Raw genomic sequence first — 16,840 nt, forward strand, 5'->3', positions numbered from 1 at the left:
ACACCCACTAGAGCTGCACACCCACTAGAGCTGCACACCCACTAGAGCTGCACACCCACTAGTCCGGCACACCCACTAGTCCTAGCTCTGGGGGCCTGGCTGTGGCAGGACAGGAAGTGGGGCCCACATGCAGGAGGCACACCACATCCACCAGGGCTGGATCAGGGGTGGCTTCTTGGAGGAGGAGGCATTAGGACTGCCCCTGAATGACAGAGACATTGGCTGGGTACAGGATGGCAAGCCAGGCCAGGCAGAAGGTAGGCAAGGGGGGCCAAGAGTGGCCCAGGACCTGGCATTACTCCACGAAACCCCCCCAAGGCTCACCAGCCCGGCCCCTGAACAAGGCGTTATGCTGGGTCAGGCCTGTGGTGACAGGGATCCCTGCGTTGTGTGGCAGAGGCGGGGAGGCTGGGGGGTGAGCTCCAGGCCCTCTCCAGGCCCACCCCAGAAAGCCCCCAACCCCACCCTCACAACCCGACCCCTACAAGCCCCACCCCCTTTGTGCCCAGGCAGCCCAAGCTCCAGTGCAGAAGGGAGCTCCATCTCCCCTGGGCCTTGGGCCAGCCCAAAGCCTCCAGGCTGCCCCCGCCCCACAGGCCTCTCATACCTCCTTCCTGCCCCTGCCCCTTCCCCTGGGCCCTATGAGCAAAGGCCTGGGCACTTGAGGGATGGAGGGCAAGAGATGGACCCCGGGTACCCTGGGATGCACCCCTGGTCTCCGCCCCGCCCCACTCCAGAGGCTGCTCTGAGGCCCTGGATGCACACAGCACCCAGAGTCTCCAGCCACATCGCGACAGGGCTGCACGGCTTTCCTTCTGCACCACAAGGTGCCCCCCCCAGCCCACAGCCCTGAGTCCGGAGAACCCCAACTGTCCGTCACCCCCTTTAAGGGTTTCCTGCCCCTGGATGGAGGGAGGCAGCCGCTGGACGCACAGTCGGGTCCCACTGAGGGCATCCCACGCCTGCGGGACAGGAGGCGAGCAGCCTCGGAGGCCTCCTGTCCCTTGGACCCTGGGAACACCACACCTCCTCTTCCTGCGGGCAAGACTTGCAGTCCCAGCCAGCTCCCAGGGGCAGGACCCTTGCAGAGCTGCTGCTGGGAGAGCACCCTGGACAACCCCCCTGGAACAGCGGGGGGCGGGAGGCCAGGAACGTCCACATAATCTCAGACGCCACCCCCGGGGCCGTGTCTCTGGGTGCTGACCTTGTCAAGGAGGAGACCCTGCCCTCAGCTATCCACCAGCCCTCCCACCTGGCTCTTCCCGTCTCTCACAAAAACAAGGACGGCTGTGGGTCCCTTAAGCCTTAAAGCCTAGATTGAGACTCAGTAAGGGCTCCCCTGGTAGCTCAGTTGATAAAGAATCCGCCTGCAATGCAGGAGACCCCAGTTCGATCCCTGGGTCAGGTAGCTACCTTGGAGAAGGGCATAGCAACCCACTGCAGTATTCTTGCCTGGAGAATCCCATGGAGGAGGAGCCTGGAGGGCTACAGTCCATAGGGCTGCAAGGAGTCAGACACGACTGAAGCGACTATGCACCCAGGTGTGATTCGGTAAACACACACACACATAGCCCTATAGGCAAACATGGGAAAGCCGTGTGTCCATCCTGGTCACTACCCCACCGCCCTCAGCACCCTCCCTGCCATCTCCACCTCCAACGTCTTCCGGCCCCTTCAAGGCTGCTTTCCAGGCGGCCTGCCCCGATGGCCCACGGGGTCTCCTGGCCTGGAGCCCAGACCAGCCCACCTGGCCGCTGCTCCGCATCCCTTACCACCGTGACCTTCGCCAGCTAGTTTTCACAGCTGCCTCCTGGGTTGATGGTCCTCTGCCTGCTTTAACACCTGAAAGGGGGTCAGGGTGGCTCATGAGCAGGCCTGGTCGCACAGAAGCCTGGGGGGTGCCAGGACCCGCCATCTCTGAGGCTCAGACCAGACCCTGCCTGGCTCCACTCACACAGCCCTTGTGCCTTCGCGGCCCAGGCCCCAGGGAAGGGCCGCCCCGTTGTGTTCTGGGCCCCACACCCGCTGTGTGTGACTCCATCGTTTGACCTGCATTAACCACGGTCCTCCCTTTGCAAACAATTCCTTTTGTTTCCTTGCAACCACCTCCCCATCCGTGAGGCCAAGTCACTTCTGCTCTCCAACTGCCCTGGGTCCCTAGTTTCATCACAGAAACAGAAATCCAGTCTGGAGGAAGGAGAGTCATCCCGAGGTCACACACAGAGACGGCAGCACAGCCAAGGCTCAAATCCAGGCCTCCTAAGTGCCAGCCCCAAGCTCCTCCCAGCATGTCACTCCGCCCTGAGACTGGGGTGTAACTCCCTGCTCCATGGCAGGGCCCACCCCCACCATCCAACCAGCACATACCCCTTCATCCACCACCTCTCTCATAAGTGGTGAAAGAATAAGTGGGCATGAGGCTCAAGTGTCGGAACGTGCCCCCTCCCTTTGCAGCCAGCGTACCCACCACCCATGCATCGTCCATCCGTTCATTCCTCCCTCCATCCAGCCACTCGCTCAAGCATCACCCTGCCATCTGTCTTTTCAACCATCCATCATCCATCCACCCGTCCATCTAGACATCCACCCACCCACCCACTGCGCCCTCAGAGGACAGAGAAGTCAGAGGCTGGGACAGCAGATGGGAGCCAGGCCTCTGGCACAGGGGAGACGGGCGGCAGGGTCCACAAGCGGCAGAGCACAGGGGAGGACGTGGGGCAGTGTGCGATGGGAGGTGGGCCGCGCGGCGGGTCCAGGAGCCCTGCTGTCTGGGGCCGGGAACAGGAAGCTCAGGCTTGGTCTAAAGGCCATTTGTGAGGAAGAGGTTGGCGGTGATGAGGGCACCATTGGGGATGTGGGCCCGGGGCACCACACTCAGCAGTGGAAACAGGCCCGCGGCTCCCATGTGGCGGCCAGGGGAGGGGCTGGCCTGGCCAGCTCCAGCACCCAGGGCTCCTGCCCCAAGGGCCGGCACTTACGCGTCCTCTGCCAGCTGCTTGCCCAGCTTCCACCCTGCTGACTCACTGGCGGCTCCTGCCGCCACCCAGAGTGGGGACCCAAGGGCTGGGTATAAATCCCCACAGGCGGCCGGCGGAGACCGCGGCCGCTCGGCTCGACTAGAGGGATGGCCGTCCCCAGGGCCCTGCTGGCCCTGCTGCTCGCTGCAGCCTCGGCTGTGAGCCTGGGTGAGAGAGGCGGTGTGGCTGGCTGGCAGGGGGCCTGGCGCTGGTCTTTGCCCAGCCCAGCTCCGCGGTGGGGAGGGGGTCACCGACTGGGCTGGTCGCCCTGACCCTCTGGTCCTGAGCCCGGCTCCACCCGGGGCAGGGGTCACGGCCTGCTCTCCAAGCAGGGAGACCGAGGCTCGGGTCGGGGGCACAGTGCAGGGATCATGTCTAAGCCGGGAGGCTGGGCCTGAAGGGGCTCAGCGGGGCAAGGCCGTCCCCCAGGGAGGGACTCCGACACATGCTCCAGGTGGACCCAGGGGAAAGGGCCCAGGGCTGAACCACCCGTGGCTTCTTCTCTTGCCCTTCCTGTGACCCCCAGGGTGGGTCTCAGGGTCGGGTGATGAGGGTCTGCCTCCGCCCCTCCCCCAGGTGAGGCCTTAAGTTGCATCACCTGTGAGCAGCCCACGGCCCTTCCTCTGTGCAAGAACATTACCTACTGCAAGCCGGACCAAATAGCCTGCAAGACCACGCTGGTGACGGTGGAGGCAGGTGAGGCAGGGGCCTGGGGCTCCCAGCTCCCACTTCAGGGCCACACTGCAGACCCCAGTAGGGGCCTGGGTGACTTCCAGGCCATTGGTCAGTTAGGGTGTCCTGGGAGGAAGCAGGAAGCGCAAGGTGAAGGGCACAGACTGGGACGGCCAAGGAAGGCCGTGATGGGGTGACTGTACTCTGACCTGCCTTCCCTCCAGAGTTCCCCTTCAATGAGAGCCCTGTGGTGACCAGCACCTGTGCCAGCTCTTGCGAGGCCACCGACCCAGACAGCATCGGGGCTGCCCACCCCATCTTCTGCTGCTTCCACGACCTCTGCAACTCCGTGGGCGTTGCCAGGCTCAGTGCCGGGGCCCTGGCCCCCCTGGGGGCCGTGGTCCTCAGCCACCTCCTTCCCTGAGGCGCCCAACGCTGCCAGCTGGCCACTCTGTTGGCACATGCCCACAGCCCAATCTCAGTGGGCACCAGGCTACTGGTGGGACCCCAGGGGAGAATCATTTCGGGGTGCACTCTGCCCTCCTCCCCTAAACCTATGGAATACATAAATAGACCGAGGCTGGAGACCATCTCTTCCTTCTGGACACAGAGAGCCCATGGGGCCACCTTCAGGGAGCTGGGTGGGACCAGGCGCGTTCCAGCACACGAGCCTTGTGCCCACCACGGCCGTTCTGAGCCGCTTCACAGATAGGCAGGCAGAGGCTTCAGGGGACAAATGCCTTCCTGCAGTCCGACCAGGACTTGTTGCTCAGCCCAAGGAAAATCTGACCCTGCTTCCAGAATATTTCCTGGGGTTCTGGAGGCATCCCCCCCACCCCATACCCCCTCCCCAGGATAGGGAGGAAACAGGCTGGAATCCAGTGTTATCCGTGGGTGGGTGAGTCTGCGGGGCCCAGGTCTGCTGCCGCAGCAAGAGGGGACCTGGGGAAGAGGGTGTGTGGGGATGGCCTGCCCCCCCAGGCTGGGTCTTCCAAAGGGTGTGGGGTGGTGTGTACCTGGGTCTGCGGGAACCCACACAACTCCCCAGGCCCCAGCCACCTCCTGCGACAACAGACCTACTACACCCTGGGCCCCGGGGACAGCCGAGATTAGAGGGGAATGTGTGTACAAAACATGAAGGCTGTGTCAGCTTGCCCCAGAATCCCAGGGCTGGCTCAGGGGGCCCCCATGGTCTAGCCTGTCTGCTCAAGGATGGGCTGCAGAGTGTCCTTGGGGGCTGACCACCCCCCTGGAGCCCAGGATGCTTCGGCCCCAGGAAACCCTGCCAGCTGTCCCTGGTGGTCCCTTGCTCAAGCCCCACTGCAGGGAGTGGGAAGCAGGAGCTGGACTGACCCCCGCCTGTCAGTGTCACCTTGCCGTCGGGCCTCTGGGCTGGAGATTCTCCACATTCTGCATCACAGCCAGACTTCCAGACCACCCCTGATGTGACCCTGCACTTGGGAGGCCAGAGCCACCACTCACCTTGGGGCACAGTGAAGCCATGTCACTGCCCCCTTCAGCCTTGCCAGCAGAGCAAAAGGGGGGCACCTCTGGGCGCTTCAGGGGTGCAGAGCAGGTCTGCAGCTGGGAGAGGCGTGGCAGCTGACCACTCCCAGGGAAGGCGGGTGGGTGGGGTCAGGCACCTGTGGGACCTCCATGTGGCCAGCAGAGGGCGCACGCCCCTTGGACTCCTCGCCTGGCGCCAGGGTCGCGGGCCCTCCCTGCCTGCACCTCCACCGGGAGCCATGCGGGGTGGCCTGAGTGCAAGGGGCCCGCCAAGCCCCTGCCCTGGCCCTAGGCACGCCCGCTGGTCTGCGCCCCTTTGGGAGCTGGGGAGGCCATGGCTGGGGGCTACAAGAGTGGCCAGCCGGTGGCTGCAGGGTGGACGGCAGCTGCCCACACCGTCTGTGGGCGTGTGGGGCCTTGACGCAAGTGGGTGCTGATCGCACACCCCCACCTCCCGTCACATGGAAGCGGGTGGGTCACAAAGAGCTGCGGTGGGGAGATGCTCAATGCTCCGCCCTCTCCCAGCTCACTGGCCAGAGAAAGAAGGGCCCCTCTTCCATCATGAGAGATGACGAGGAACGCCACCACTGCCTCCAGGAGCTCTGCCTCCCCGGACGTCCCACAGGCAGGTGGTGGGGTAGGGGGCGCGGTCACCTGGGGAGCCAGACGCGGCACAGACCACAGGGGGCGGGGGCCTGGGGTGGACGGTCCTGTACCCACTGGCGTGCAGGAGGGGGAGCGTGGTCTAGGGAGAACCAGTGCCCAGGCCACATGCAGGCTGACAGTCACTTGAACTTCTCAACAAAAGCAGCCAATGCATGGGATCAGTGAGTGTTGTGAGAACTAGGCTGCAGATACACTCCCAACAGCCCAGCCCTGAGGCCAGGCCCCTTAGTCAACAGGTACCCTTCTCCCCTCTGCTGTGGGCCTGTCTTCCAAGTGTGGACCCAGAGCCTCCCCTACCCCCAACCCAGCTGGGCTGTGTCTCCCTGAAGTGGACAGAGAAGTCCCCATGCCCCTGGGGCAGCCACATGCAGCCTATATGCCCATGACTATCCTGAACCACCCCCCTACTGTACCAAGCGAGGCAGACCATGCCTAGGCACCTCCATTCCATCTCCCCAGCCACTCATCCCACATGCTCCCAGCCAGTCACTAGGGCCACTGCCTAAGTGCACTGTTTCCTGTCTGTGGTCCCTCTAGGAACTTGTCCTGTCTGGCAACAGTCAGTTCAGTCACCTGCCACGATCCCCCAAATCCCACCGCCCCTCCCTACAGGACCTGTGCAAATGTGTCACGTGAAGAGAAACAGACCTTCTGGGAGGGGGGCCTCACGTGGCCACTGGCTCAGGACAGGCACGAGGCCCCACCTGGCAGGCCCTGGCCCTGACTGACCCCTGGCAGGGCCCTCGGGGAAGGTGGAAGGTGAAAAGGGCTGCGGCTCCAGCCAACCTCCCTGGCAGCACAGCTCCACCCTACTCCAAGCCTCTCCAGCCCCACCGCCCCATTGCTGAATGCCTGCTGCACACCCAGCCGCTTCCAAGGGCCCTTCTCTCCCAGGCCCCAGTGCTGGCCCCTCCTGGGGGAGGTGGTCAGAGCATGGATACCACCCCCCTCACCTGCCTTCTGTCCCAGGGGTCCCATCCCTGCCCTCCTGGGAGGGCCTGTAGAACAGTCCCTCTGCTCACCCTGCCCCCCACCCCACCCACCAAAGCCCACTGACCTCTGCCCCACCTGCCAGCCCTCACCTTGCCCAGTGAGCCCAGGGGCCTGGGGGCCCAGACCCAGAGTCTGGGGTGGGACCTCCCAAGCCTCTGTGGACAACCACAGAGAAGGAGAGGGCCAGTCTGTAAGGGGCTTGGGGCAGCTCCTTTCTGGCCGCGACCTCGTGATCCGCGGAACGGGCACAGGTCCTGCCAGCGTGAACCCCAAGCTCATCCAACAATCCCGACAGTGACCCCCGCCCCATGTCAGAAAGGGCTTCGGAAATGAAGACTCTCCAGCACGCTCACATTGAACGCCCTTTACTCTTGGGCTTTCCTTAAACAGAACAGAAACACTGCGGTGTTCCCAGTGGCTGAGGCAGACAATGCCATGGGGGCAGGGGAGGACAGGGTGACCAGGGAGCAGTCCTGGGCCCCTCTGAGCTGCCCTGGGGGCCGCTGCAGGGGCACAGGTGAGCAGGCACCCTGCCCAGGGCAGAACCCACCCCCAAAGCTCTGACTCTGCCCCCAGCCAGGGACGAGGCCCACCTGCACTGCCCTCGCACTCTCCGAGGCCCCGAGCCAGTACCTGCCCCGAGCCAGTACCTGCTTCTCCCCAGGCCGCCCATGCCCTAGCTGCAAGGCAGGAGAGCGGGCAGGCCCCAGCGGGCACCTCAGCAGGCTGGTGACACCAGGACAGAGCTGCTCGAGCAAAGCCAGGAAGACCCTGTGCGGCTCCAGCCCACTGTGGGAAGCAGCTCTCAGTGCAGGAAGAAACAAATCAACAGCCGGGCAGGACGTCAAGTCAGGCAAGGACAGCCCCAGCGGGAGGGCAGAGGCACTATAGACCCAGAGAGGGCAGGACCCCAGCCAGGGTCACAAAGCGTGGTCCTATGGGCACCAAGGAGTGCAGACGGGTGAGGGCACCCAGGCAGAACCCCACACCTCTCCCCAGTCCCTCCTCAGCAGCAGGTTCCGACCAGGAACCCCCATTCCCACCCCAAGCTATGACAGCTCACCACCTCCACTGGAGTCGCTGCACATCTGACCTGCGCTGGGCCTACCGTACTCTCCAAGGCCCGAAGCCCGTGCTGCAGGCCCTGCCACCACCCTAGCACCCGGTGATCAGGCCTCTCTCCCAAGTACCCTGGGCCGGTCTGCCTGGCCCCTAGCCGGCCACACTCTACCCTGCCCTCATGTGCAGCAGAGGGATCTGCCTTGAAATGCTGCTCTGATCCTTCCAGCTCCTCGGGGCCCACATCAGGGCCCAGGCATTGGCCAGCTCCCTGCCCCGCCCCTGGCCCTACCTCCAGGACTGCTCTGGCCTCACCCCCAATGGCAGCCTCAGACTCCAAGCTCTGGCGCTCAGGGCAACCCCAGCCCGTTCCCTGCTTCAGGCACCCTGCCCACTCAGAGCACTGAAGCCTGGCTTTACCTGTAAGGCGACCCACCCCGACCCCCTGCTGCCTGTATACCAAGGGCCCTGGGCCCCAGTTTGCCCACTGTCATCACCCCGAGGGCAGAGCTGGCTGGGTACCTGCGTCACCCCCACCCCGTGCTCGGCGTGGGATGGGGTACGGAGGGGCATCAATAATGGGGGCAGGGGAGGGCCTTGAGCATGTGAGGGGGCTGGGCGGGTCGCAAGGCCACTCCAGTTCAAACAGGGCCCAGTCCAGCCGGCCCATGCTGCCTCCAGGTTAAGGCTGGTGGGCAGGGCGGCAAGCCGTGGCAGTCACTGCTCCTTGAGAATGTCGTGGAGCCCGCTCTCGGCCCGAAGCAGCTGGCTGCTGGCCTCATTGTAGGCGATCCAGTGCTGCAGGTCAGCGGGCAGCTCCGGGGGCTCCACCTGCGGGGCGGGGGGGGGAGGGGTTGAGACCAGATCCAGACTCGCCTGCAGCCCAGCCCTTCCCACGAGGCCAGGCCGCCCCGTGCCAGCCTTTCAGCAGGCAGATCCCAGGCACTGGGCTCAGCCTGCCCCCACGCTAAGCCTGACACTGGACCCAGGGCCCTCTGCCCCATCTGGGACCGGATGTCCACAGGTCGCCCCTACCAGGCCGGGTGAGGGCCACCTCACTTCACGTGGGCATCACCCTTCAGCCCATGCCTGACCTCATGGCACCCTCCCCTGCAGGAAAGTGGCCTTGGCTCCCTCTCCTCCATACTTTGGTCACAGCGGAGTCCACGGATTTGAAGCCTCGATGGCTCTCCCCTTCCGGTCTCCCGACAATGAAGGGACACACACAGCATCTCTGTGGGTGTGAAGTGGGTGGGATACAGGCTCTCTGGGGGTGTCCCTGACTCAAAGAGACAGAAAAGCAGCGGGCTGGGCCTCTGGCCTGCTGCGTAGCCTCAAGCAGTTTGCATCGCCTCTCTGAGCCTGTTTCCCCACCTCTGACATAATGGAAAGGCATGGCCTCACCATGACCAAGGTTAGGCTGTCTCCCTCTTCTGCGCCTGTCCAGGGCCAGAGAGGGCAGCGCCCTGCCTGAGGGCACCAAGGGGTCCAGCAGGTCCTGGCTTTGGCATGCAGGTGCCCAAGCATTAGGCACCTGTCTGCAGCAGGAGCCTGCCCTGGCAACCAGCACCACAGCAACGTCCCCAGGGCCCCCCTTGCCATGCCGCAGCGGCAGGCCCAACTGTGCCGGGAATAGCAGGCCCTGGGGAGGGGCCTTGAGCCCCAGGCAGGTGCTGCGGCCCTCCTTTCTCCAACTGGAAAAGGTGCAGGCCCTGCAGCTCTAGAGAGCTCAATTCTCACCCGAACCCAGGGGATGGTGACCCAGCCCCTTAGCTCTAATCTGGGTGAAGGGGTCTCAGGACCTTGAGAACGCCCACCAACCTCCTGTCACCGACACCACCCCCACGCCAACGCCATCCTTCCTTCAGAACCGAGGACCCGTGAGACGGGCTCAGCACTCTCGGCCACACTTGGACTGAGAAGGGTCTTCCCTATTCTGGAAAATGTGGAGGGTGCGGCAGGGAGCCCTGAGGAGCTAGGTTCCTAAGAAGCATCGGAAGGGGGGCATGCTGAGTCCTGCTACATAGAGGTGATCAGGGAACCCTGAGGGGTCCCACGAAGAAAGGCATCAGTGACGAAGGCCCTGGCCTGGGACCAAAGGGAAGGGCGGGAGCGGTACCCGGCGGGACGAGAGCACCCCGCAGAGGGGAAGCGGCAGTGTAGGGCCAGGAGGCCAGGGGTCCTCAGGGGCCAGGGGAGACGTGCGGGGGACGGGGGATGCTCACCCTGCGCTTGCACAGCTGCTGAACGACTCGCTCTGGCGAGGTGCCCAGCACATGCTGGCGGGAGCGCAGCAGCGCGCACACGAAGCCGTCGCGCAGGCTAATGAAGCGCGCCTCCATGTAGAAGGCGCGGTCGTCCCAGCCCAGTAGGCGCGTGTGCACCTCGAACGGCTCGAACAGACGCAGCGAGCGGCGGTAGCGCGCGCAGGAAGCGGCCAGCACGGCGCGCGCCCCGAGCGCGCGCAGCGCCTCGAGCACACCACAGCGGGCCAGGTGCGCGGTGCGTGCCACGTCGGCCTCCCGCAGGTAGCGCGCGTTGTTCATGTGCAGCAGCAGGTCCAAGTCCGAGGGCAGCACGCGGCCCGCATAGCTCTGCTCAGCCAGCAGGTCGCGGACGCACGGCTGCAGGAGGCGCGCGCGCAGCACGGCGCACGGCACCCGCACGAGGTACCAGCCGTCCAGCAACGCGAAGTAGGCGAGGGCCAGGGCCAGCAGCGCTACGAGCAGCTCCAGCATCGTGGCAGCGGGCGCCGGGCGCGGGAGAGCAGTCAGCGGGGGTGCCGGCTCCGCGGGCAGCGTTGCAGCCGGCGGCGCTGCTTCCACTGCTCTGCTGGCCGGCTTGGGAACCCTTGAGTGGCGCGGGCGGAGCGAACCATCTCGCGAGGCCGGCTGAGGGGGCGACGCGCCTGTCGCCGCGGGCCGAAGTACCGCCTCTCGCCGCAGGCCCCCCCTCCACGCTCTCAGTGGTTCGTCCCACGCCGCGGCGCTAGCGGCTTTCGCTTTCTCCTCGGCGGGCGGGGCATAGGTCGGCGAGCCCAGGGGTCGCAGCGGCACCTGGCGGTCACTCCCGGGGCTACGGACGCAGGAGCGCCCCCGGGTCTCCCCCAGCGTCGCCCCCTGGCCCCTCTGGGAGCGCGAACCCCTCGCGCCTTCCCTGGCGCTTGAAGACTCGGACTGAACCCGGAGATTCCACCTCTAATTTGGGAGAGCCTCCAACACTTCCCTGGCCTAGGCTGTGGAATTTTTCGGGAGAAATGGAAAATAGTCCAGTCCCCAGCAGCGTTACTTGGAGACGACTGGAAACCGAGCCTCCTCTGCTCCCGAACCTCCACGGGCTCCCCGCTTTCTCAGGACGACAGCCCCACGTGCGGGCGGATTCAAGGAGTGTCTCAGTCTGGCCCCAGTACACCTGTTCAGTCTCAGCTTGTGACTTCATTAACCCGGCCGCACTCACCCCTGGCCCTCAAGATCCTCACAACCGCAACCTCATTTCCAAACACTCACACCCTTTGCTGTTTTAAGAAACGGAAGCAAAGAACATCCAGGATGGAGGAGGAGTTAGTAACTGAAATGACTCAGCAGTGAATTCAACGGTAACTCGACTTAGGCACCTGGACGCCTGGCCTGACACGCTGCTGCACTGAGTCGCTGTCCTGTCCCTTTTCTCTGCGGGGCTTTGCGCCAAGGCCCAGAGAAGGCAGGCCACCTGGCCTGACCAGCCTCCAGGCCTCTCCAACGACCGCATCTGCCAGTGACCCCCGAGGCTGCCTGCTCAGGTCAGTATTAGAGTCCCGGGAGGGTGGGTTTGCCGAGTGATTGCTGCGGTCCAGTGCCTCTGAGAAGGCATCTGGCAGCAGCTGGACTGAGGAAGCTGCCTCTCCGTCCAGTCCACACCCAGCGGGCTTGGGCTGCAGGGTTCTTGCAGGCCGGGAAGAAGGAGCTCCTGGGGCAGCCGTGGTCCACAGAGCTGGGTGCTAGGCGGCCTCCTCGCCAGGGTCAGTGTCGGGCAGAGGATAAGTGGTTTCCTTTTCTGGCTTTGCTTCTGGAACCAGCAGCTGGGCAGAGTAGGGCCAGCGTTGTCCTGGGTCCCTGGATCTGCTTGGATACTTCCAGGAACAGGGGGCTCATTTCCTGTCAGGGCAGGTCCACCCGCCCTAGGAACCCTGGCAGTAAGAAGACCCTTCCCACACATGCTCACACTTGTCCCTGTAATGCTGTCCCTGCCCTGGCTGGGCTCCGAGCCATCTGTCCAGGGGTGGGCTAGCTTCTCAGGGCCAATGGAATGCCATGCCCTTCGAGGCCCCCTTGGCCACCCCTTAGAATGCAGCCGCCTTGTCACCCACCTTGTCCCATCCCCCCAGGAGAGGACCTCATAGCTAGAGAGTTAGTTCTGGAGACCACAGTGCAGCTTGGTGGGCGAGGCTCCAGCGGCCCCGCCCTCCTCACAGCCCCCGATCCTGAGTCCTTCTGAGCTTCTGCTGTGCACGTCACCCAGCACACACACGTACACACACACGTGCATACACACGCGCACACACATGCACATGCACACGACGCGGGTGCACATGTGCACCCCACACACGTACACATGTGTGCACATATATATCCACACATCCACACACGTGGGCACACGGATGTCCACACACGAGTGCACATACATGCACAGACATGCACACACGACACGGGTGCACGCACATGCACCCACACACATGCACACGTGCACACACGTACATACACATGCAGACGCGATACGCAGGCGCATACAGATGTGCACATTGACACGCACACACTGCACATGCTGTTCCCTCTACAGGGGACCCTCCCTTCCATCTGCCCCTTTCTGGAACACCAAACTGGGCTAGATCCCCAGAGTGCTTCCTTTTACACTGATGCAATCCTTAAGTAGGGGGTGCTCTCTCCCCGCTGGATCCTGTGGCCAGGTGGCCAGGGCTGATCTGTCTCGTTGACTGCCAAACCGCAAGGCCAGCGGGATGCCCGGTGCACTGAAGGTGCTCAAAACGTGAATGCCATAAGGACCAGCGCCTTCTCCACGCCCCCACCAATCCAGCTGCTTCTGTCCCACCCAGTGGACACACGCATCTTGTGATAGGTCTCTGGCACTTTGTGGAGGGCTGGAAGGAGTCCTGGGCGCGGGGCCTCGATCCCTTCCCTTGGCCCTGGAGCCTCCGAGCCTGCGGAACCAAGCAGGGCAGATGAACAGAGGGGTACTTCTGGGTCCCCTTGGTTCCTAAGGACTCTCCTATCTGGGTAGCACCGGGCATCGCCACCAGGGGCAGGCCTGCATACTAAGCGCCATTGGCCACCTCCTGGGTTCGAGCCTCCAAGTGAAGAGAAGCATGAGCTTAAGACGCCGCCCGAGGGAACAAAAGCAGCAGTGCCTGTAGTCGGAACCAGCAGGCAGCCCCTGGATCCCAGCCCCACCTGGACCCCACCCCTGGGTCCAGACCCTAGCAATTCCATGCAGAGGTCCCGGATCCGGCGGCAGCAGCTCTGCGGGCCCTTTTGGCCTAGCCAGTCCCTGTTTGGGGCTTGCATGGATCCGTGCACGCCTTGGTCACCACCACATTGCTGTGAAGAGGTAGCCTGCGGGCCAGACAGAACCAGGGTGCAGACCTGTTTGTCCGCAGTACCAGCTGGATGGCCAGTCCACTGTGGAGCTGAAATTCAGTTCTATAAAAACGGGGTGGTCGCTCGGGCAGAGAGCAGCTCTGTCAAAGCGCAGGGGTGGAGCCCGGGAGACTCTGGGGGGACTGACCAGATTACTCCTGGGGCTGCAATTCTTTTCTGGGTGCTGTGTGCCCAGGCCCAGGCTGGGGGCGGGGACAGTCCCTGAGCATTGAGCAGCGAGGCAGTGACTCACCTGGGGGCTGCCCCACCCCCATAGCTTATGTGGGCCGGATGATGGGGTCTCTAGGGGGTGCTCTGCAGTCTGGGGGTACCTCCGGGGCCCTTCCTGAGTCAGGAGAGATGCCCACCAGGTGTGGGGAAGCACTGGGCATCTCTCCTGACTCAGGAAGGGCCCCGGAGGTACCCTAGGACTGCAGAGCACCCCCTGGAAACCCACACTCCCTGCTATCCAGCCTGCCTCCCTGAGCAGCTGGAGTCAAGTGGGGAGGGGGGTATCCCCAGGGAGTCAGACCAGTCATCAGCCTGGGGGGAGCCCACCAACCTGAGCCCTGGAAGGGCAAGACCGCTGGTCCAGTGCAGCCAGAGTCCTTGGAGGAGGACAGCCTGGGGCTGAGTGTGGTTGGGATCTGGGGCCAGAGCAGGAGATGCCCACTGCGGGGCTTGGTTTGGGGTGGGCAGGAGCCAGCTGTGTGGCCTCAGGTCAGCTCCTTCACCTCTCTGAGTCTGTATTTACTGGAGTTCGAATGTGCAGCCTTGCCAGTTCTGACCAGCTGACTGCGTGATCTTGGGCAAGCTGCCTCACCTCCTTGCTTCAGGTCCCTCCTCTGCACAGCCCTACCTCTAAGTAGGGAGAGATGAATGAATGATTGTGCGGGAGGTGGCAGCGAAGAGGCTGGCATGTGGCGAGGGCTCTGTCAAGTCTGCTGGGGCATCACCGGCTACTGGAGCTGCGAGCAGATCGGATAGCATCTCCCCTGTGGAAGATACAAGGGTCATCTTGGAAACAAACACGCCGGTCCATCTGGAGGACCGCTTCGGCCACCACAGGGTTTCTGTTCCTTACCAAGGAGAGACAGAGGTTAGAAACAAAAGTGGTTTCCCTTAGAGAGTGTGGCCAGGTGTGTCAGCTCGCAGAACGCACCTTGTTCTGCACAAGAAGCAACACCATGAGGGTGAGATGGGGGCAGGTGTTGTCCCAGAGCTTGGGGACAGGGGTTTGCACTTCCTCTTTGTCCCATAGTCTATGTATGGGGACTGGGGGGGGCTGCCCTTGCAGGTGGCCCCATGCTGTCTGCACCCTTGGAGGGGTGGCCTGTCAGCGCCCCATCCTGCAGGAGGGCAGACCTCTGCCCAGGGAGCTGGGCCGGGAGCAGAACTCTTGTGGAGGCTTATAGCTGCAAGACCTCAGGGACGGCAGGAGGTGGGCCAGGACCTGAGTCATAGGGCATGGAGGGCGCAGCCAGGGCTCCCACCTCCGGGGGCCAGCCGCCTCTCCCCTCTCACGCTTACCCGTGGAGTCCAGAGTGGGGCGTGGGGGCCCAGAGCACCTCCCCTCCTGAGCCTCGGCCCAGGGCGGAGCACCCCCCCATGGGGAGGGGCTGACATGTGGGCACCAGGCCCAGAGCCCTGCTCAGTGGACGTGGCTGCTCTCAGCGCCACAGTCCTTCCCTCGGGACCTTGGGTCCTGCAGAGGCCTTCCAGGCACCAGCGCTTGGGATCCTTGTCCTTGGCTTGCTTGCTTTCTATGAGCTCTAAACGTGCTCCACGTTTCCATGTTTACACCCACACAGGTCCAGACCCTGACCCTGACCTCTACCTGGGGGCAAGCAAGGACAGAGACTTTCTGCCGCCAAGCCCACAGGCCTTTGTTAAGGGCCTACTGTGTGTATGGCGTTGCTGCCCACCCCGACCCCCATGAACAAGCCCGCCCCTCCGAGCTTCCTCTCTTGGGGCTCTCAGGACCTCACACTGCTGACTCCAGGCCTACTCGGAACACTTCCGCTCAGGCTTTGCAGGGCCCTTCTGAGAGCCTGCTCCATGCTGGGTGTGGAGGACGCTGCAGGTAGAATCTGGCTCAGCTCGTGGAGGGGCAGGCAGGGAAGGCTTCCCGGAGGAAGACGTGCTTGAGCAAGGGTTAAGGGTGGGTCGGAATATTGAGCAGGGTCTGGTGGGCTATCTGCCGGCTGTTTCACATCATGAAGCCCAGCATGCTGGGCAGTAGGAGCTGGGCAGGAGTCCTCGAGGGAGCCACGGAGAGCTGGGAAGGGCAGGGTGCATCGCCTGACCTGAGTGAGGGTCTCAGAGGGTCTGTGACGGGGCCAGGTGTGTCAGGAGTGGCCTGGGCCCTGGACACCCTCTGCCTGGCACAGGGGACAGCAGGGTCCTCCCGGATCCTACAGCTGGGCCCAGCCCCAGAGCAGCAGACAGCCAGGAGCACCGAGCAGCGCCCAGGTGACGCTGCTGCAGGGCCTGGGCCCTGCTGGTGTTGCACAGGTCGGGGGAGCAGCACGCGACGTTTTTCTTGCTCCGGAAGGAATTCCCCGAGTCCTCCACACAGTGCGAGCTGCAACCTTCGCTGATGACTGTCAGGAGACCGATGGCTTCTGTGGGGGGAGGGGCGATGGAGATGCTGGGCAGGGCTGGGCCTTGGGCACTCAACCTGCCCTGCCCCAGCTCCTGCGGCTTGCCTCCTGTCCTGACTCTTGCCTGAAACTCCAGAGCTTGGGTCGACCCCCAGACGACCCCAAGCCCTGTGAGGGCGGGGGCCTGGTCTCATCCATGTCCACATGCCCGGGCATCCAGACCCTCTGCCGGCACTGCAGATGCTCAGTGAATGAGTGGATGCAGGATGGAGGGACGAGGACCGACGGGTGCGTGGAGGGTGCGCGGTGAAACGGACGGGTTATGGGTGAGGGTACAGACGGATGGGCCCTATGTCCCATCCGTAAGGGGTAGGGCGCGGGTGGATGGGTGGGAAACGGAGTGCCCATATCTGTGCCGGGACGGGAGAACAAGGGGGCCGGCGGGTGGTCAGAAGGATGAACAGTCCAGTGCATAGACCCAATCCCCGGCCCTTGGCGCGCCTGCAGGAGTCTGGGGGACGGCGCCGGGGGCAGGGCGTCCGGGGGAGGGCGCGGGCGGCGAGGGGGTGGGGCGTCCGGGGACTGCGCAGGAGGGGGAAGGGGGCATCTGGGGACGGCGCCGGGGGCAGGGCGTCCGGGCGGAGGGCTCGGGGCAGGGGGTGCCTCTGGGGGACGGCGCGGGGGGCGGGGGGTC

At 64.1% G+C, this 16,840-nt stretch overlaps 2 protein-coding genes across 2 annotated transcripts; one reads left to right on the plus strand and one right to left on the minus strand.

Moving 5' to 3' along the window:
• The first annotated feature begins 3,083 nt into the window (after window positions 1–3,083).
• SLURP1 (secreted LY6/PLAUR domain containing 1) lies at window positions 3,084–4,274 on the plus strand. The gene is made up of 3 exons (XM_040261662.1): window positions 3,084–3,185; window positions 3,594–3,713; window positions 3,914–4,274. Exons 1-3 carry the CDS (start codon window positions 3,125–3,127, stop codon window positions 4,111–4,113), a joined length of 381 nt encoding a protein of 126 aa, XP_040117596.1. The 5' UTR covers window positions 3,084–3,124; the 3' UTR covers window positions 4,114–4,274.
• Window positions 4,275–7,198: 2,924 nt separating this feature from the next.
• On the minus strand, window positions 7,199–15,450 carry THEM6 (thioesterase superfamily member 6). The gene is made up of 2 exons (XM_040261663.1): window positions 10,139–15,450; window positions 7,199–8,744 (listed from the first exon to the last, which is right to left on the minus strand). Exons 1-2 carry the CDS (start codon window positions 10,649–10,651, stop codon window positions 8,631–8,633), a joined length of 627 nt encoding a protein of 208 aa, XP_040117597.1. The 5' UTR covers window positions 10,652–15,450; the 3' UTR covers window positions 7,199–8,630.
• Between the last annotated feature and the right edge of the window lie 1,390 nt (window positions 15,451–16,840).

Source organism: Oryx dammah, unplaced genomic scaffold (genome assembly GCF_014754425.2).
Source record: "Oryx dammah isolate SB20612 unplaced genomic scaffold, SCBI_Odam_1.1 HiC_scaffold_19, whole genome shotgun sequence".
Taxonomy (NCBI): Eukaryota; Metazoa; Chordata; class Mammalia; order Artiodactyla; family Bovidae; genus Oryx; species Oryx dammah.